Source organism: Puma concolor, chromosome C1 (genome assembly GCF_028749965.1).
Source record: "Puma concolor isolate L17-30 chromosome C1, mPumCon1.1.hap2, whole genome shotgun sequence".
Taxonomy (NCBI): domain Eukaryota; kingdom Metazoa; phylum Chordata; class Mammalia; order Carnivora; family Felidae; genus Puma; species Puma concolor.
The window spans coordinates 120,910,253-120,930,997 of record NC_141674.1 but is presented as its reverse complement, the minus strand read 5'-3'; the positions used below and the strand labels follow the sequence as shown (position 1 = coordinate 120,930,997).

Below are 20,745 nucleotides of genomic sequence, written 5' to 3'. Positions count from 1 at the left end.
TCTGCTATTGCCCCTCTCCCCCACCTCACTGCACTCCCGGCAGGCTTCTGTTTGGAGCCTTCACGCTCGCGGTCCCCTTGGCTTGGAACCCTCTTCTCTCAAGTCTTAGCTCCCATATTCCCTTCTCAATGAGGCCACACTGACTTAAAGTTACAACTGCCTCCAAACCATGTCCCTCTTCATATACCTTTTCAGCTTTCATTTTTTTCAGAGTGCATATTACTTCCATAAATAACTCAAGTTTTTATTAAATTAGTTGTTTATTGTCTATCTTCCCCCAAAAGACTCTAAGCTCTGTGAGGGAACGATATTTTTCATGAATATATCCAAAGTACCCAGAACAATGCCTGACCCATAATATGGACCCAATAAATATTTGGTGAGTCAATGAATAAATGAAGTTATTCCATTTGACTGTAATATTTTTAATATTTCCCATCAAACGGCACCATTATGGTCAAGGAAATCACATTTCCTTTTCTTTGACACCATCACAACTCTTAGTTCTTATTGTAAACACTCTTTATAGATTTACTTTTACAATTTACCTGTAGATAAAGCATGGACAATTTAATTGCTATTATTATTGAACAGATTGTAAATATTATGCCCTGAACATTGTAAAAGTGATGATATGATGGTAGATGGAGGCTGAAAGGAAGAAGGAAAAACAGATACCAAAACATTTACCCTAAGTAGCTAGGAACCAGGAGAAACTATCTTATATTAATGAGTCAAGAAACAGAAGCTTATGTAGATTACAGCTATACAAGTGATCACAGGACAACAGATAATAATTATAAGACTGGATAATGGGAGACAAAGGGGATGTGGTGAGTAGTATAGTGAGCTAAATTCCTCCTCTTATTAGACTTGAATGAAACATACATAGTTGGAGATGCACAAGTGACCTCTCTGAAAAATCTAAAACCTAAATAGGCAAAGATGATCCTTTCCAGGGAATAAAACCAGGGTATACAATGGGAACAGGGAGAGACATCAGCTGTATATTTTGTGCTCTTTGGCAATATCTGAATTTTTTTTTTTTTAATTTTAATTTTTTACTTCATGGATGTAGCACCTATACAAGAAAAACAAACAAACAAAGACGCAGGAATAAAATTCTACCCCTGGAGTTAGCCTGACCAGCAGAGAGCAGAGCCACATGCCTAGACTCTACCACACTGTCCCCAGTGAAGGACTTTTCCCGATAGGTCACTGGATGCGATGTCACAGTCCCAGAATGACAGATGCTGGAGATGTAGAGCTCCACTATTCATGGCTGAGCACTGATGAGCACAGTGTCACAGAGAACAATACGTCCTCTTTAATGAGGAGCCAAAAGATGTCCTTTGGTCTTATTATTAAGAATTTCGGTGATTCTGTGGGACCGATTTTTCTTCTGTGTGGAAACAGAATTGGGTAATTCATCATGTTTTTCTCTTTTTTGTTGGCTGCCAGAAAGCTTAGAGCCAAATCTGTGGCCCACCCTTAGAAAAACAAGGCATTTTGTGGCCTATGACAAATGTTGTAGCCTTATCCCCAACTCCCATTTCTTTTTCCTTTTGCTTCGCTTCCCCTTTTCTCTATCACTGCTTCATATGCATATTTGTAAACTAGCTTTAATCCATTTGGAATAGTTTTTTCCTGGAGGAGGATAAGGCTTCAGAAAAATGATGAAATAAGTCACAAATACACACAGATCTGAAATCACAAATCCCTCTCCTGACAAATAAGGGAACTGTGACTTGCCCAAGGTCACACAGCTGCCCATTGGCAGGGCTGGGCAGAACTGTGGATCCCAAGTGGTCTAATGAAATCACCAAGCCCCTAGTGAGCTATGGAAGACTGGGTGGGACGCTCAGGTGAAATCTCTAGCAAGGAGTCCATGCTTCCTCCTCTCGATGGCAGGCATGATCACAGAGGCAATGGGGAAGGGCGGGGGGGAGGGGGGAAGATTCTCTTCCTCACTCTATTCAATATTCAACTTCAATTTAATACATTTGTCCCAGCTGCCCCTGGAAAGAGATAAACTAAGAAGTAACTGGAAACTGTTAGAGAGTATTAGAAAAAGTATTAGAGTTGCTGAACATCAGTAATCATCAGAGAAATGCAAATCGAAAGAAGGGCTATCATCAAAAAGATAAGAGATAACTAATATTGGCAAAGCTATGGAGAAAAGGGAATCTTGTGCACTGCTGGTGAGATTGTAAATTGGTACAGCCACTATGGAAAACAGTATGGAGGTTCCTCAAAAAATTAAAAATTAAAAAAATTTAAATCAGAACTACCGTATGATCCAGCAATTTCATTTCTGGGTATTAATCAGAAGGAAATTAAATCAGTATCTCAAAGAGGGTATCTGAACCCCCATCTTCACTGCAGCATTACTCACAATAACCAAGATATGGAAATAATCTAAGTGTCCATCCTTGGATAAATAAGATGTGGTGTACATGTAAACACACACACACACCCAGGAATATTATTCAGGCATAAAAGAAAAGAGGAAATCCTATAATTTGCAGCACCATGGATGGACCTTGAAGATAAGATTTATGCTAAGTGAAATAAATCAGAGAAAAACAAATGCTGTGTTATTTCACTTGTAAGCGGAGTCCAGAACAACTGAATTCAGAGAACAGATTGGTGGCTGCCGGAGGTGAAGGTGGGGGGTGAGGGAAATGGGTGAAGAGGAACAAAAAAGTACAAAAGGTACTTGCAGTTATAAGATAGATAGGTCCTGGGGATATAATGAAGAACACAGTGACTACAGTTAGCAATGCTGTAGCATATATTTGACAGTTGCTAAGAGAGTAGATGATAAAAGTTCATATCACAAGAAAAAAAATTGTAACTGTGTGGTGATGGATGTTAACTAAACTTACTGTGATGAACATTTTGCTATATATATATACACACATACATACATCAAATCATTTTGTTGTACACCTTGAAAAATAGTGTTACATGAAAATTATATCTCAATGAAACTAGGAACAAAAAAGAGAGAGATAATGTTAGAAACAGCCTGAGCATTAAATGACTTATACGCTAGCTGTGTGACTGTGGCTTCTAACAACCTCAGTTTTGTAATCTATAAAACTATGATAATATCTGTTGTAATGAAAACTAAAATAAAATATGTAAAGTGTCTTAGCACAACTTTTGGCACATAGCAGACACTCAAAAGTTAGCTCCCTTCTCCCCCTTTAGCCTCTTCCATGGCAAACCCTGGTAACTTACATTTTTTGACCTATTGTAGAGTTTTCCTGAAAGAGCAAATCAACGTCTATGTCAAAGTTGCAAGTGGTGATGCACCAAGTCATTCCTCCTACTACCTGCAAGACACAAAGAAAATACCTGTTTTCTCTTCCTGGTTTGGGGAGAGGGGAAGTGGAAGGTAGGAAAAAATATAAGCAGTTTTTATAGAATCAGTGACCCTACAAAATTATTTATCTTTAGAGAGAGAGTATATGTGCCCTTCTGACTTCATCCACTACAATTCATCTAAAATAGCACCACTCGATAAAACTTTCCGCAGTGATGGAAAATGTGTCTGTACTGTCAAATACAGTAGCTACCAGCCACATGTGGCTACTGAGCACTTGAAACGTGGCTAGTGTGACTGAGAAGCTGACTTATATTACGAAATGGACGTATCATTCATAGGTCCTCTTTATACTGAGGGAGACAGACATTAATTCTCAGCCAAGAGAAGTCCTACTCGAGTTTCAGGTAAGTGCCAGATTCCAGAGGAATTATGTGTTTTACAGACCAGACAGGTGAGTAGCAAGGCTGACATTTGTGGTTCATTACTTAATTTCCATATATATATTTTTCACATATCTAAAGAGAGGAGAATCTCTGGTCTACTTTTCTCATAGGATTTCTCAGAGATGCAAATGAGACTAAGGCTAAAAAAACACTTTGAAACAAAACAAAATCCTTTTCAGACACGCCTTGATGTTAGAAAAAACAATAGTGACTCTCATCTCTGGCTGTATTTTAGACACATGTGAGATGCCTATTAAATACAGATTCCAGGGGCGCCTGGGTGGCTCAGTCGGTTAAGTGTCCGACTTCAGCTCAGGTAATGATCTCGTGGTTCGTGAGTTCGAGCCCCGCATTGGGCTCTGTGCTAACAGCTCAGGGCCTGAAGCCTGCTTCAGATTCTGTGTCTCCCTCTCTCTCTGCTCCTCCCCTGCTCATGCTCTGTCTCTCTCTCTCTCTCTCTTTCAAAAATAAATAAAAACATTTAAAAAAAATACAGATTCCAGGCCCCAGACCAGATCTAAGCAAAATATCAAAGGGTGAGGCCTCAACGTCTGTATTATGAAACAGTCCACAGTGATTGTTATGTAGAGCCGGGACTGTGGCCCACTGGAGCACTCAACACTTTCTTCCATCAGGAAACTGTCCTGGCCTGCTCTGGCTGATCTGCAAGCTTCATTTCTGCGCACAGTTGGCTGCTGCCTTTGCTGCAGCATGCCACTTATTCTATGTATGTTGCTTTACTTGTCTCCCTTTCCTATTCTACAGAAGCTGGGCTCTCTGAGTACAGGGCCTTGGTCTTATCTCTGTGCCCTCAACACTCATTACTAGGCCTTGTGCATAATAATTCTTCTAGGTTCTGCTGAATTAACACACTTCATCCCACAGTGACTTCTCCCTCCTCCAAACTCAGAATTGACCATCTTTAGAAAAGCTGGCAATTGTCTGTGAGCACACTGACCTAGGACAGCTCCTTACTAGCTCAGATTATTTTATCTTACGTAAGCTTTATCTCTTCACTCAAACTGTAAGTTCTTTAAAAGGAGGAACTATTTCTAATGCCTCTTTGCACTTCCCAAAGGTCTGTACACAGAAAAGGAATTCAAGGCATACCTACTGATACATTTGTGTTTTCTTTTAATAGGAAATTGAAACACTTCCATTAATGAACCTGAATGAGAGAGAAGCACTGGAGAAAGTAAAAACACAATCTCTTCCTCTTTTCCCTGTGCTGGTAAACCATGCCATCCCAACAAAAATCAGCCTAAGGGTCAGGAAGCTTTCCTCTTACCTTGTCAAAAGGTGACAAGCCTTTAATTCTTGCCCTGAAATACCCAGCTGCAACCAAGAGCTCCAGAATTTCAGTTAGCTTGACATTTTGTTCTTCATCTTCTCTTGTTTCTACCTAAAACAAAAGGTAAAAGACAGGCTCGTAAAAGCTACCTTAGGATAAAGGAACACCAGGCATATCCCCCGATGCCACAATTTAATTGCCAAGGTGCAAATGACATTGCCTGTATCACTGTGTTCATGCAGAAGCATGGCTGCATGAGTCACAAAGAACAGAGTCCTTGGGCCTCAATGAGCTGTGTTGACCGTCACAGGTGGGGGGAGAAGACACACACAGGCAGTACAGATTATTCATCGGATGGAGAAGGAATCCAGGGAAAGGAAGATGATAGCACGGTACCTCCCGGTTCAGTAACACAAGGTTTACTTCACAGGCTCCCAGGTAAATTATAAACTCCTTACAGACAAAACAAGGTTTTGTTTTGTTTGTTTGTTTTAACTTTTTGTGCATCTTGGTCCCAGAAGCAACTGACAAATGGGGCTATAACCAAGAAGGGAGCTTAAACACGTTATCTCTCTCTTCAATCATCTTTTTGATCTCTAAGGTAAATTAAGAAAGGCTTTCAACTTGGATACATGAAAGGATGCTGACTACCGCATAACGGGATTGCCTTAAAAATAATAAATTCACCTAATATATTTAAAGAGGGAACTGATTTAAATTTTTTAAATTATAGCCTACTTTCACTCCTAGGTGTTGACCTATAACTAAAAAGCATCTAAATATTCTAGTAGTACTGCCTCCATCTACTTCTATGAACTGTACCTTCCCTCTCTTCCATGACTGCGGAACATAAACAACCACTTCTGTACATAAAACATGAGCAACATATAGCTGGTTCAAATTCTGGCACCCACCTCTGACTCCTCCCTCACCCAACAATGTCTGTGCAACCTTCCTTTACCCTGCGTGTCACAGCCATCCTCCCCTCCCTTTTATTTACACTTCATGCCAGGACTACTGCAGCTGCCTCAACTGTCTCAATCTTTCTGCTCTTAATCTGTTTTCCTCACTCCTTCCTAAATCACAGCTGTCACATCATCCCTTCTTAGATCATCCCCCAGCCCTTATCATTAATGCATCACACACTGTCTGTAAGATAAACTCCAAAGTTCCTGGTTGGCTATTCAGATCTTTGGCTGCAACCTATTGTTTTAGCTTCATCCTTTACCTCCCTCCAAAACAATCCAGTCATGGCTCTGGCCAAGCTCAAGCATGCCTCATTCCCATTTCTTCACTGTTCCACCCCTTCCCTTCTCCTGATACTCTCTAACCACCCAGAAACCATCTTCAAATTCCAGCTCTTATTCGACGCCAACCCTGACAAATGCAGCCTGAAATGGTCACTCCTCTGCATTTCTATTTCATTTATAGTTCATGCCACTCATACAATTAAGTATCAACCTCTTCTGAGTAAAACGTCTGGTGTTAATGTACAAGCCTGTCTTTCGAAATGGGCTATTAGCTGGATTAGGAGAGGACCCATATATTATTCAGTCATGTTCACACCTCTTCTGAAGTAGCATTAGGCTCAAAGGACAATTAAATATGGAATGACGTGCTCGATCATTACATAAAGTGCATGACCTATGCCGGCCACGGATTAACGAAATGTTTTCATGGTCGTGACACCGATAATGGAAATTCAAGTTTATTTTGAAGTACAAATTGCCACGAGAGAGAGAGCTCACATATTAACATATAGTTGAACAAAGAATTATTAAAGTGATTGACAATCTCTTGCAATATGGGGTGTGACAGTGACAGCCTCGTGCCACTGCTCGTTTTACTTCTCAATCTCAAACCACCCTGGCCCAGCCTATTCAAGCGTTACCCTAATTCTTAGTGGACACGCAAAAATAAAGTAATATTAATTATTTTTTTTTTTTATTTTTTTTTTTTCAACGTTTATTTATTTTTGAGACAGAGAGAGACAGAGCATGAACGGGGGAGGGGCAGAGAGAGAGGGAGACACAGAATTGGAAACAGGCTCCAGGCTCTGAGCCATCAGCCCAGAGCCGGACGCGGGGCTCGAACTCCCGGACCGCGAGATCGTGACCTGGCTGAAGTCGGACGCTTAACCGACTGCGCCACCCAGGCGCCCCAAGTAATATTAATTATTCACTCAGTCTCTTCCTTTGCAAAACATCTGGGATAGTTAAGCAACATCTATAAATAGGGAGACTCCAAGAAAAGAGAAGAACAATATGGTTTACAAAGATGGAGTAGAAAAGAAAAATGGGATGACAGAAGTATTTTCTTATAGCTTCTAGGATGTAAAACAGGAACCTTCATTTGTTCAATCTTCACTTATCATGAAAACACTTCCAAGAAGAGGACAATTCATCCCAGGAGGATCATTCCTTCCTCAACTTGTACCTAATGAGAACCTGCTGGCCAACCCCATGGCAGATGCATGGCCCATGCCTTTTATCTACTCACCCCCAGAATGGAGAAGTATATACATTTTCGCGAAATAACCTATGCAATAACTTTCTGGCACAAGACCCTGAATGGAGAATGTTAATTAAGACTCCCCATTCAATTCACAGATCAACACTGAAACAATATGGAAAAGGGCCACTGACTAACCCACAGCGACTCAAAGAATACCCTCCTTTGAGGGTGTAAAAAGCCATTAGATTGGTTGATACACTCACCATTAAGAAACTAAAATTCTGATAAAGATGAATGACTGTGAGCTCTTAAACCAGGCACACTAAATTTTCAATTGCCCTGTACTATAGTTCATGTAAGCTGGAAGGCAAGCCCAAGTCTAGCTATCTTCCCATCCTTCACAAACCTACAGTAAAAGGTTTAGAAAATTGAATTCAAGGAATTAACTGGATTAGTGACAGTTTAAGGACACAGACTATCCATATTCATATGGACTGGTCTTTGAACTAAATGATAATAATTTGATTATATTTACCCTGCATGCCTCCTAATTGCCAAGAGCTGTCTTAGGCTCCCGGAAAACTGACAAGTCAGACCCAGCCTCTTGGCAGTCAGAGAAGGGTTAAACAAAGGACACAGAGGACCAGGTTGCTTTTTATTTTAGAAAGACCCCCGTTTGTAGTACTGCAGGACACTGAAACGGAGGGATTCAAGGTAGAACCTGAGAAACCAGAAAGGAGTCTACAGCAAAAGACCAGGCAAAAACTTGATGAGAGCCTAGAATAAAGAAGTAACAAAAAAGAAACATCAAATATCACAAGACAGTTCTCATCTTGGCAATCCCCTCCCCCTTCCATCAATGTAATTTGCACGTAAGGTTTTACCTAATACAGTTCTGACAACATGACATTTCTTAGGTTTTCCTAAGATTACAACAAAATGGACTTATCCACTGGGAGCACACACTGCCAGGTAAGTCTGTCCTTCCAGCACTATATTATATTCCCAGCTTTTATGCATGGGATCCCTCAATTAGTGGGTACCGTATGTATGAGATGAAAGAACTGAGGATTGGCAGGGAGTAGGGTGGGTGGGGGGACACGCAGAGAAGCAAGATTGGCCACAGGCAGCTGTGATGTCCTCCTGTCAAGTGCCTGCTTCAGAACCTTAGGAGGGGGACAGAGGTTCAGTGTGGATTTCATTTCTTGAGTCTCGTAAACTAGACTAGCTTTGGAGGAAATCAGCTGGAAGAGAAGACACTGGCAAACCGCCTCGCTAAATGACACTTGCAGCCTAAAGGAAATGCACGTTCCTTTTATTCGCAGACAACGTGGAAATCCGGAAACCACTGACTGCCCTGTCCCTCAGGAGAGACTGAGTATTTAATAACAAACACCTCTGTAAGGAAAGGTGCCCGCTATGCTCTGGAGAAGCAGCCACGCTTCCGCCAGGCGCTCGGCCCGGCCCCACGGCCCCACTGGACAGCGCGTAGCCTCCCGCACACCGCCCAGCGCGCGCACTGCTTCCAAACTTCTGTTGCCCGGGTCTGGCGCGGGGTGGGTAGGGCGGCATTCCCTGCACACACCAAGGCGGGTGAGGCCGACCGTGGGGACCCCGCGGGCCCCGTGAGGCGGCGGCAGGCGCCACAAGGTCACCGCCCTTTGCACAACCCGAGCCCGGACGGTCCCAGCGCGCGTCTCGTGACTCCAGGGCGCAGCAGCCCCGGGCCTCGAGGCGAGCCCTGCAGCGCCAGGGGTCGGGGCACACCGCCCGGGAGAGCGGGAGAGGCGGGACCCCGAGCCTCACGGCGCCTGGGGCTGCGTGGAGCTAGGTACTGGGCTGGGAAAGACCGCCTCCGTCCCGGGGGACCCAGGAGCGGCTGAAGTTTGTCCCCGCCCCTGCCCAGGCTGGGGGACCTGCTCGGCCCCCCGGCGCACAGGGCCAGCGCTCCCCGCCGGGGACACACCTGAGGAAGGGGGCGGGGCGCCCCAAACGCTGCCCGGGCCCACTCAGCCGGCCGCTCGGTGGGCTCGGCCCTCTCCCACGAACCCGGACTGTCAGGGAGAGGGGGGTCCTTACCTCCGGGAGACCCTGGCCCTCCGGCCCCTTCGGCAACCCCATGGTCCTGTGACAGACGTGCGGCGGCAGCAGAGCCCGCAGAGCGTCCGGAGGAAGCTGTCCCCGACCGCCAAGCTGCTACCGGGGTGGAGGCAAAGCGGGAACTTCCTCTGCCGCCGCCACCGCCGCTGCCGCCGCCGCCGGCCGGGAGCGCGGCGGCCCCGCGGAGCATGCGCACTGGGACGCGAGCACATCGCGACTGCGCCTGCGTGAGGGCCACCCCTGGCAAGGCCGAACCGCGGGGGGGCGCTGGAGCTGCTGTCCTGCCGGGCTTCGGGACCGGTGTTCCGCAGGTGCTCCGCGCCGGGCTCCGCAGTTTTCTCCGAGGTGCATTACAGGGTCGATTCCTCCATCTCGGGGAATTTTTGCACTGGGCTCCCTCTCTGCTTTTCACATGCGTTGGATGCCCCAAATCGGGGTTCTGTCCGCTCGCTCCGCGAGCGGGACTTAGGAAGCCCCCTCATTCTCGTGTGGAATTCCAGCATGAATGCGTTTGGGAATTCCAGACACCGGACCAGTTCTAGCTGAATCGGGGTGTCCCTTGATTTAAGCGCACTCGGGCAAACTTCTCGCTATATATATACGGACGAGGGAACGGAGCCCCCAAGGAAGGCTTCTGCATGCCCGCTGAATCCCAGGGTTCCAGCTAGTGCATCTTGTTTTCCAGGAAACCTGGTTTGGGATAATATCCCTACACTCCCAACATACCCAGTTCTGGGTCTCCCTTGGGGAAAAGTCATCTCAAAGTGTAACTCCGGTTTTGATGTCATTTTAGCTGCCACATCACTTACATGATGCACCCTTTTTGTGTCCCAGAAGATGGCAGTTATATAAAAGGGTTGTCTCCTGGGCCACAAGCCGCCCCCCCCCCCCCACCCCTCCGCACTTTACGCACTTGCTTCATGATGGCTTCTCCAGCATTTATTTATTTATTTATTTATTTATTTATCTATCTATCGGGGATGAAGAAGGTGACATGTGAAAACTTGCTGTAGAAGAGATCATTCCTTCTGGGGGAGGAGGGAAGAGTGGGAGATGTGAAACTAGATCCTTGAGATTAAGAGTTTGTGTGTGTGTGTGTGTGTGTGTGTGTGTGTGTGTGTGTTTCCTCTCCGCATACCTAACATCTTAAAAAGTAGAAACGGTACTCAGTAAATGTTTTTCCTTGAAGAAATTCTGTGGGCTTTTTGTACTTTTTCCTTGATGTTTGTCCTGACAGAATAAACATACCATCTGAAAGGCCCTAAGAAGGGCCATTTCCTTCTTAAATGCAGTTGGCAAATACTTGTAACAAAACTGTGTGCCACGCCCCGCCCCCCCAAGTATGAGAAATATGAATGTGCAAATTAAGGCGTTGAGATGGGAACTCTCTTAGAGTTATGTGACATCTTGCACTTATCCATTGGGAAGCCAATAAAACTCAGTCTTTAGGCCTCCCATTCTCAACTTACCAAATGTATTTAGTTTTATAATTTAAAAATCATCCTTCCTCCAGATGGTATAGGATGAAGGGGAATGATGGGTAATTTGTGGCCACTGTTAAATGACTAGAAAGTACTGATGCCTAGGGACAAGTAGCAGAATCTCATATAGCAGGCAAGCCTAAATAGCTGTATATAAAGTAGTTCAGGGAATAGGGTCTGGAGAATAATAGAACTCAGGTAGGCCACACACAAGTTCCCTGTTGGAAATGCTTTTGCAATGTTTAAATAAACATGAGCAGCTAACTTTCCCAGTTTTACTGTCTGTGTAGGGTGACAGTAGCAGAGTTGGGCTGGCATTATGCCTTTTTTTTTCTTTTTTTTAAAGATCCCAGGAAAACAGCCATGGCAGCAGTCAAGAAAGCTTGGGCTTCCCATGTTTGAGAGAGGAACCCCAGCGCAGCTTTGGAGCGGACCTTGAACAGACAATGTCAGAGAAGGAGTTTTGTGAGTACTTGCTCCAGTAAATGTATCTCTCTCCCTCCCCTGGCTCAGGATACCCATACACATATTTTGTCTCTCTAGTGGGATCTTTGGGGATTAGGAATCATTCTCTCTTCTGCACATCCAGTACAGAGCTGTGTGACGTTTTGTAAGTGCAGGATTCTCAGGAACCTCAAAATACCTTCCTTTTTTGGGTAAAAGGGTGCCATAGCAAAAGAGTTTTCTGTTAGGCTCACCTTTATCCTAAATGAAGTTTTCTGTAAAGCCTGAATCATCCTGTTCTCATTTCTCCCAGCCCTTCCAACTCTGGGCACTTGCTGTGACCAAGAAGGAGAATCATGAAGTCTTGAAACAGGAAGGGATCTTAAAGGCATCTAGTGACACTATGGGTGTTGAGGTCACACAGACGTTAGTGGCAATGCTGAGACCAGTGCCCCAAATTCCTGATTCACAATGTATTTTTATTCATCTATCAAGCATTCATCCATCCAACAAACAGTACTGAGTTCCTTCTATGTCAATGGCTCTCAAATTTGGCTGCACATTGGAATTATGTGGGGAATTTTATTTTTTAAAATTATTTATTTATGGTTAAAAAAATTAAAAAAAAAAATGGGGCACCTGGGTGGCTTGGTCGGTTAAGCGTCCGACTTTGGTTCAGGTCATGATCTCACGGTCCATGAGTTTGAGCCCCGCGTCGGGCTCTGTGCTGACAGCTCAGAGCCTGGAGCCTGTTTCAGATTCTGTATCTCCCTCTCTCTCTGCCTCTCCCCTGTTCATGCTCTGTCTCTCTCTGTCTCAAAAATAAGTAAACGTTAAAAAAATAAAAAAATAATTTATTTACGTAATATAATTTGTCAAGTTAGCTAACATACAGTGTAGACAGTGTGTTCTTGGCTTCGGGAATAGATTTCATGTGGAGAGTTTTAAAAGTTCCTGGGTTCCACCCCCAGAGATTCTGATTTAACTGGTCTGGGGAGACACAGGAATATTGGCATTTTTTCCCTTGGAGTATATTGTTTTACATGCAATGCGGTAGTGAACAGTGACTTCATTGTTGTTTCTTTGTAGATCACAAAATTTAAGATGAACTAAGAGTCTTTAAGTTAAATGAGTTCTCTCTGAAAGTTCTTAATCGTATGCTGATCTGTTCTCAAGCAGTAAAATTTTTACAACATGCCATCCTATATTTAGCATATCGAGGCAAGACTGGTGCAGACAAAACTAACCCCCCTCTGTGTCTGGACGCAACCCAGCACACACACACACACACACACACACACACACAGGAATGAGTTTTAGCGCATTTCCCCCAACAAATGATAGTTTTATTAATGGATCCCAACAATCCCCATAATTTTCACAACCATACTCCCTTAGCGACATTAGAAGGCTTTGACAAGGATCCAGCTACCCAACAACGAATAAGCCTGCCAGAGAGCACCTGCCATAGTCTGTATATCCTGTAGAAAATGATCTCTCACATTTCCTCGGAAAAGTGATTTAACAAACATTTTTTATTGAGGAGGGGCAGACTTTTTAAAATGTTTAAATGTTTAAAATTTCACAGGGGATCCCAGTGAGCCGCCAGTTTGAGAGCCAGTCTTCTCCGTGCCAGAGAACAGTTCCTGGTGCTGGAGACACTGCTGTCAGCGAGCCAGACAAGGCAGTTACAACCAGAAATGAAACGTGTCACTTAATATGTTAATATTGGCTACATAAGTGCTCTTCAGGGAAAAAAAAAAGCAAAAGACAAAAAGACACCCAAAACAGACAAACAAAAAACCCAGCATAATGAATGTGATCGGGAGTAGCTGGAGTCGGAGGCTCTCCTAGACAGAGGGGTCAGGATAGGACTCTCAGGCACCCTTTGAAGGGAGATCTGAATCTCAAGAAGGCGCCATGGAAAGATCTCAGGGAAAAACATTCCAGGCGGAAGGAGCATCTGGGGTCCCCCAGTCCAAGACCCACTGTCACCCCTCTCACCTTGCTTGCTGCCAGACAAGCTGGCTGGTAAGGGCTTCTTCAGCAGAGCCTCGTATGTGGGCACCTATGGTGTGAGGGTCTGCGGTGTGGGTCTTGGAGGGTAGAGTCTCAGGAGTCATTTGGCAAAATGTACCAAGAACTTAAAAAATATCCTTGGATGGGATGCTTCCACTTTTAGGGCTTATGGACAAAGACCTTCATGACAGTGTCACTGATGAGAGGAAACCCTGGAAACCATGTCAGTAGCCCATGAAAAGGAATGGTTAGATACATTTCAACGTGCCCATTTTGTGTAACATCATGTTGCCGGGGGGGGGGGGGGGAAATGTTCACTGTAGCAGGCCGTGCAAGAAGGGGGTGAGAGACGAAGCTATGTAAATATGAACAATGTCTGGCCTGGTCTGTCAAAAAATCCATAAAACATGTAAAAGGCAAACTGAAAAATATTCATTACCTGTGACAAGAGTTCTTACAAATGAGGAAGGAAAATTTAATACAAAAATGAGCAAAAGAGGGGCACCTGGGTGGCTTAATCGGTTAAGCGTCTGACTTCAAAAAAATAGTATAACGTAACATAAAATAAAATAAATTTTTTAAATGATCAAAAGACTTGAAGAGAGAATTTTTTAAAAATTTATTTTAAATAAAAATTATTTATTTTGAGAGACAGAGAGCAGGAGAGGGGCAGAGAGAGAGAGGGAGAGAGAGAATCCCAAGGAGCCTCTGCAATGTCCGTGCAGAGCCTGATGCAGGGCTTGATCTCACAAACTGTGAGATCATGACCTGAGCCAAAATCAGGAGTCGGATGCTTATCCGACTGAGCCACCCAGGCGCCCACAAGGAGAGAATTTCTAAAAGAAATTGTCCCTAAATGTATGAAAAAAAATTCTCAGCCTCACATTAAAAAGTTAAAATGAGGTACCTTTGCGTGGAAGTAATAATTACTGTTTAAAGGACATCAATGCCATAGCACTCCTTAGTTGTTAAGTATGTTTTTACAAAGGTGCTAGAGGGTGATCTGGCAAAGTTAATTTTCCCCCAAATCTCCATTGAGCGCATACTGTGTGCCAGGCACTGGGAAGCAATATCAATGGGGGTGGCAGGAGTGACTGGGCATCCAGGGGGCATTTGGAATTTTCACAGTGAGTGGAAAGTATCACCAACATTTAGCACCCAGCTGTTAGGGATGTCACGTGTCCTGCACTGACTTTGAGTCATAAGAATTGCTTTGGCCACAGGAATATGGGAAGCTTTGAGATTGTGTCAGTTCTGGGCTGAGGTGCTAAGAACCTTTCCATATTTCCATCACTCTCTTATCTCCTTCCACCCATCATGAGAACGTATCCAGGCAGCCATTGCTTCCTCTGCCCGGGCCTCCGACTGAGAAATAGACAGGAGAGAAAGGAGGGGACCTGGAACCCCAGCCCAATCCATGAGCAGCATATTAATGTTTGTTCTGAGCACTGAGATTTGGAGGCTGTTTGCTAACTATGGTCATTATGGCATAACCTGACTAGTATACCGTAAGAGGAAGAATCGTCCCCCCAAATGCCGTGCGCCCTCCCTCTGCTCCCCTGCAACTCTCTGCCTGGCAAACACTGAATACAGAAAATGAACCAAGAGGAGTTGTGGAGTGAACATGCACCGTCGACAAATAATCAGATCAATAATTATATGCTTGCATGTTGAAGTGAGTGCTCTTAAGGGCAAGTTGAAAGGTGGGATGAAAAAGGGGAGTAGGAGGTACGATTTTGAGTGAGAAGTCAGTGAAAGTTTCTCCAAGGACAGATGGTAGAGACCTGGAGTTGAGTAAGAGTTAGATACGGAGTAGGGAAAGGCATTTCAGGCTGAAGGAACCTGAGCGGCCCAGCAGAGGAGCTCCGCATACCTGAGGGGCTGGAGCACAGATGGCTTAAGGCAATTGATGATGCTGTGCGGCCCAGACCAGGCAGGACCTGCTGGACCATCAGAAGGGGTTTGGATCTCACTGAAGCACCATGAGAGCAATCAGATGGCTTAAAGAAAATTGTTTGGTAAACATGTTAGCCCTAACTCTGGAATCAATTCAGCCCTTGGCCTATAGAAAGGGACTTTGAGGGGCGCCTGGGTGGCGCAGTCGGTTGAGCGTCCGACTTCAGCCAGGTCACGATCTCGCGGTCCGTGAGTTCGAGCCCCGCGTCAGGCTCTGGGCTGATGGCTCAGAGCCTGGAGCCTGTTTCTGATTCTGTGTCTCCCTCTCTCTCTGCCCCTCCCCCGTTCATGCTCTGTCTCTCTCTGTCCCCCCAAAAAATAAATAAACGTTGAAAAAAAATTTTTTTAAAAAATAAAAAAAAGAAAGGGACTTTGAGTTTCAAATGTCCCCAGTGGCAAGATTGCTCATGTAAAACTCCTACTACCCTTCCTGTTATGAGGACTTAGTAAACAGCCACAACCAAAAATCCAACACTTACACTGTCTGGAAATGGAAGAAAAGGAAACCATTCACTCAGGAAATTAACTGCTAAATAAACTACATTTATATAACATTACCGTAGGAATTACAGTTTAGTCAAGCTTCCTTGGGAAACTAAATGAGAAAAAATCCAAAATTACTTTAGAAGAGAGAACCGAGAACGCTCTTTTTCTGGATCAATAGGAGAGACTTCTTAAGTAGCAATGAACACACATTATGCTTTCATTATCTTGAAATCAAATAAGATGAAAATAATTTACTCAAAAGATTCACACATATATTGTAGATTTCTAAAATCTACAATTTCTAAGACCCTTCATGCGTCTTGATAAAGACAAAAATTACTGTCATGTTTCTGGATTATTTTACTGGACTTGTTAACAACACCAAAAATACTCTAATTACTCTACCTACAAATAGACTAACACAGAAGTCATTAATGTATAAGATTGCAGTGAAATAATCTGAAATTGTAAAACATCACCCTAAAAATTATAATTCTAACAAGTGTTTATTTGAACCATTATATCATCACTTTATAGCTAGGAAAGAGAAAAAGAAATCTGAATTACATTGATAGAGAAAAAAAAGCTTGTGGCCGTTCATTGTAAGTGGGATCAACTTGGAAGGTGATTCACTTCTGGTTTGGGGTTGTGTGGACAGAGGATCAAATCCAGTGCTTGGAATAGTAATGTTTCTTGTTGCTAGCAGAGGATGTGATGCCAGCAAAGACCCTCAGTTGAGAGGACTCCTGAGAGATTCTTCCTTACTTTCCAGAACGGGGGGAAGGATAGAGGGTCATCTTCGCAAGAATTGCACATGAGATCAAGGAGATGTGCACGAAACTGCCCGTAGCAAGCATGGTTTAAGATAGAAAAGTACTTAATACGACCTAAATATTCATCAGAAGAATGGATATATGATTTGTGATATCTCCATGCAGTGGATTAGTATATAGTAGTTAAAATCATCTAGAGTTACATGTTTGAATATAACATAACTATGAAAAATGTAAAGTTAAGTTTTTAAGAAAACAACATTCATAATGATTTGCTAAGTTTACAAACACTCAAAATAATATTATTCAATGCTTATATATACAGAAATGTGTGAGAAAAGTATGAAGGTATGCATGAGAATTATACTCATGATTGTGGTTTTCACTAGGGAGGATGGAAAGGGAGCAGGAGCAGAAAGGAGGACCAAAGAGCATCAATTCTATCTGTAATGTTTTATTTCTTGGGGAAAGGAGATATGAGGCACATGTGGTATAATGCCAATATTTGATAAAGCATATGATAAATAGATGGGTAGTTATTACATTATTCTTATTTTCTGCGTATTTAAATTCATTATAATCAAAACATACTAAAAATGACCTAAATAAAAACAGCCATTAAAGTGAATTAGAGGCAAGAGAGAGGGGACAGAGGACGTAGACTCCTCTTTTTTTTAAATTTTTTTTAACGTTTATTTACTTTTGAGATAGAAAGAGACAGAGCATGAACGGGGGAGGGGCAGAGAGAGAGGGAGACACAGAATCGGAAGCAGGCTCCAGGCTCCAAGCCATCAGCCCAGAGCCCGACGTGGGGATCGAACCCACGGACCGCGAGATCGTGACCTGAGCCGAAGTCGGACGCCCAACAGACTGAGCCACCCAGGCGCCCCCGTAGACTCCTCTTTGGAGAAGTTTGATGATGATAGGAAGATGGTTAGTGGTAGCATGATTGATGGAGGATTTGTTTATTTAGCTTTCTTTCAAGATGGCAAAGACTTAAGTATCATTCATTACATTACAAGGAAGAATCCTGTCAACGGGGGAAAAAGAAGTAGAAAACATAGACTTGAGCCTTAGAACCTTAGCTCTTAAAATTCTCCATCCAAAAAAAAAATTTTCCCCCACAGATTGTCATCTCCTCAAGGAAGAGCTGTGTGTGTTCTATTTATCTGTATGCCTAGAGCTTGCTTCGAACAAATGCACCATAAACGGATGAGTGGATGGATGGATGGATGCATGGATGGACGGATGATGGATGGATGGGTGAATGAATGAAAAGGTGTAGTGTGGTGATATTACCATAATGTGTTTATCAGAGTGGCCACCAGGTGGCAGATGTGACAGGCAATGATTATCCTTTCAGAGAAAGGAGTTCAAATGGCAGCCACAAGTTATAATTTTTTTTTTTTTTTTAAATTTTTTTTTCCAACGTTTATTTATTTTTAGGACAGAGAGAGACAGAGCATGAACGGGGGAGGGGCAGAGAGAGAGGGAGACACAGAATCGGAAACAGGCTCCAGGCTCTGAGCCATCAGCCCAGGGCCTGACGCGGGGCTCGAACTCCCGGACCGCGAGATCGTGACCTGGCTGAAGTCGGATGCTTAACCGACTGCGCCACCCAGGCGCCCCCACAAGTTATAATTTTTTTAAATTAACTTACATAAAGTGGAATATACTCAATATTTAAGTGAAAATTTGAGATTGTCCTGCTATTTGTTGACTTCTCACTTTGGATATCAGTAGGTCCTTAGTCTTTCCTGGAAAAGGAGCTCTTGGTGCAAAAAACCTATGTTGTATTGACTTGTGGTTAAAAAAGAGACTGAACACACGTGCTCATCTTTTCTTTCTTTTGAAACCCAAGTAAAATGATGGCAAAATTATGATTCTACAAGGACCAAGAGAATAGAAAGGGAGACGAAAATGCTAGTGTAATCAGTTTATTAAATGGGTTATACTTGATAAGGTGCAAGCAGGGAACAACCTGGTTTTCTTCCCATTCATCTTCTTTAAAGTCGTTCTGATAGATTTCCTTTCACCCACACCTGGATGATATCTTGCGCAGGTTCTAAGCCTCTTATGGATACTTCTGTAGATTAAAAGAGTCTCCTATTTTAGGAGATTTTATTAAAGAGTCCTGCCAAATCTAATCTTCAATCTTTCATGCAATTGACGTCTTCTCCCCTTTCCTAGCTTGGATCTGACCTTGAATTCTGCAAAATGTAAGTAGAGGTTCATGGTCTATACTTTTATCTTTCACCCCTGTTCTTCCCCCAGTTACTAACTGATGCCTCTGTCCCTCCCATTAGGAGAGACAAGGAAAACTGTATTTGACTGGGCTGTTTGTATTTGGCATTGATGCCTCTGTGTGGCAGGTTCCCCAAGACTGACCCTTTATCGGGGGGTGCTCTTACGAGATTTTTTGCCCACTGCCTTGGGGGCCTTTGGCCTTGCTCTGTTCTTCCCACACGTCACTGGGTGAACCACCATGTACCTGGCATCTCAAGATGTTCCCTTAATTGTCCTTCCACATCCCCCCAGTACAAGCTCATTCTATTGGTGTAGAACTCTTGGGTGGGATCTTTTCAAGGTCAGTCTTTCTTTGCTGATTTCTTACTTAGTTCTGGGGAAAACTCATGAATCTCTGTCTAATCTAATTATGGAAGTTTAGGTCATTCCCGCTCTGGTCCCTTCTTTGTTCTATACAGACATCTCCAGGCAGCCTCAGGTGAGTAGAAGGCACTAATCTCCCTGCCCCCACCCACCTGGCTCCCCAAGGGTATGGGTCTAATTCTCTCAAGGACACTGTTTTCCCCACCCTTTGTTCAGGTTGCAACATAGAGTAGGTCCACAGGCTTCTGCAGCTCAGCAGAAGCTGGCTGGGGGTGGGGGGGGGGGGGCGGTGAGACGTTGGTCTCTATCCATGACAGGTTATTCCGGGATCTTGAATATGTTCATGACCCTTGCTTGGCCTAAGGGGTGAAAAGAAACACCTACCTTAAATGTTCACACCTCCACATGTAACTCTTCAAAAAAAAGAAAATCCCCACTCCAAAGTGTCTCCAGCCTTGTTTGTTTGCTCATTTATTTGTTTGTTTGTTTATTTATTTATTATTTTCACATCTGGGATACAGACAGGAGGTGGGCTAATGGACTTGTTTTATTGTAATATAGCAAATCCTATATGAATGGTCTGGTATCTTCCTTTGGAGTGCGTTTCATACTAGACTTTAAGCCTCTGCCAAAACTCCAAATTTATTTTTACAAATCTCATTTAACAGCCTTGTGTACAATGATTACATAATTATCATTATAGACAATTCCAGATTATAACTAGATAACTAGTAATCACTAGAATCATTAGAGCTCTTGGAAATTTAAGAAAAGTGATAGCTGAAATTAAAAATCCAATAGAAGAACTGGAAGACAAAGCCCAGGAAATACCCAGGAGGTCAGACATCTCAACAGAAGGCAGCAGGAGAGAATTTTCAAAGAAATATTAAAGAAGTGTCCAGATTGAAAAGACCCTCCAAGTGCCATGTATAATAATGGAAAAATGATCTATACTCATGCACAGTGTAGTGACATTTCAGAACACTAGAGATAAAGAGAAGATGCCAAGAACTTACCCAGAGAAAGACCAGACCACACAACAAAGAAATGAAGATCAGACTGGCATGATTCCTCCAAAGTAACATGGGAAGCCAGAACACAAATGGAGTGATGCAGCCAAAATTCTAAAGAAAAAATTATTGCTCCCCTAGAATTCTGTCCTCTGATAAGACTTAGTCATCCAGGAGGATAGAAGAAAAACACATTTAAACATGCAAAATGTACTTGTGAGTCATCTATGCCATGTTCATTCTCTCTTGCACCCTTTCTAGAATCTATTGGGTATAAAAATGTGCTCAGTTGATTTCTACATTTCCCAGCCTTTCGTGCAGATTGGTAGACAGGTGATCTACTT

At 43.3% G+C, this 20,745-nt stretch overlaps 1 protein-coding gene and 2 long non-coding RNA genes across 6 annotated transcripts in view; 1 reads left to right on the top strand and 2 right to left on the bottom strand.

The window, feature by feature from the left end:
- CCDC93 (CCC complex scaffolding subunit CCDC93) overlaps positions 1 to 9,806 on the bottom strand; it is a 93,688-nt gene extending 83,882 nt beyond the window's left edge. For 2 of the 4 annotated variants that reach the window (XM_086718445.1, XM_086718447.1), the window contains exons 1-3: positions 9,602 to 9,805; positions 5,066 to 5,179; positions 3,247 to 3,341 (exon numbers count right to left, since the gene is read on the bottom strand). In XM_086718445.1, coding sequence (XP_086574571.1) covers positions 3,247 to 3,341; positions 5,066 to 5,179; positions 9,602 to 9,643 — 251 coding nt within the window. In that variant the 5' untranslated portion in view covers positions 9,644 to 9,805. Of the gene's footprint in view, positions 1 to 3,246; positions 3,342 to 5,065; positions 5,180 to 9,601 lie in introns of all 4 variants that reach the window. The other 2 variants (XM_086718446.1, XM_025932921.2) reach the window with 2 other exon arrangements.
- LOC147578414 (uncharacterized) overlaps positions 9,777 to 20,745 on the top strand; it is a 59,058-nt gene continuing 48,089 nt past the window's right edge. The window contains exons 1-2 of the long non-coding RNA XR_015255173.1: positions 9,777 to 9,967; positions 11,450 to 11,568. This is a non-coding gene — a long non-coding RNA (uncharacterized LOC147578414). The remainder of the gene's footprint in view (positions 9,968 to 11,449; positions 11,569 to 20,745) is intronic.
- On the bottom strand, positions 18,703 to 20,468 carry LOC147578415 (uncharacterized). The gene is made up of 3 exons (XR_015254263.1): positions 20,430 to 20,468; positions 19,597 to 19,775; positions 18,703 to 18,991 (listed from the first exon to the last, which is right to left on the bottom strand). It is a non-coding gene; the product is annotated as an uncharacterized LOC147578415 (long non-coding RNA).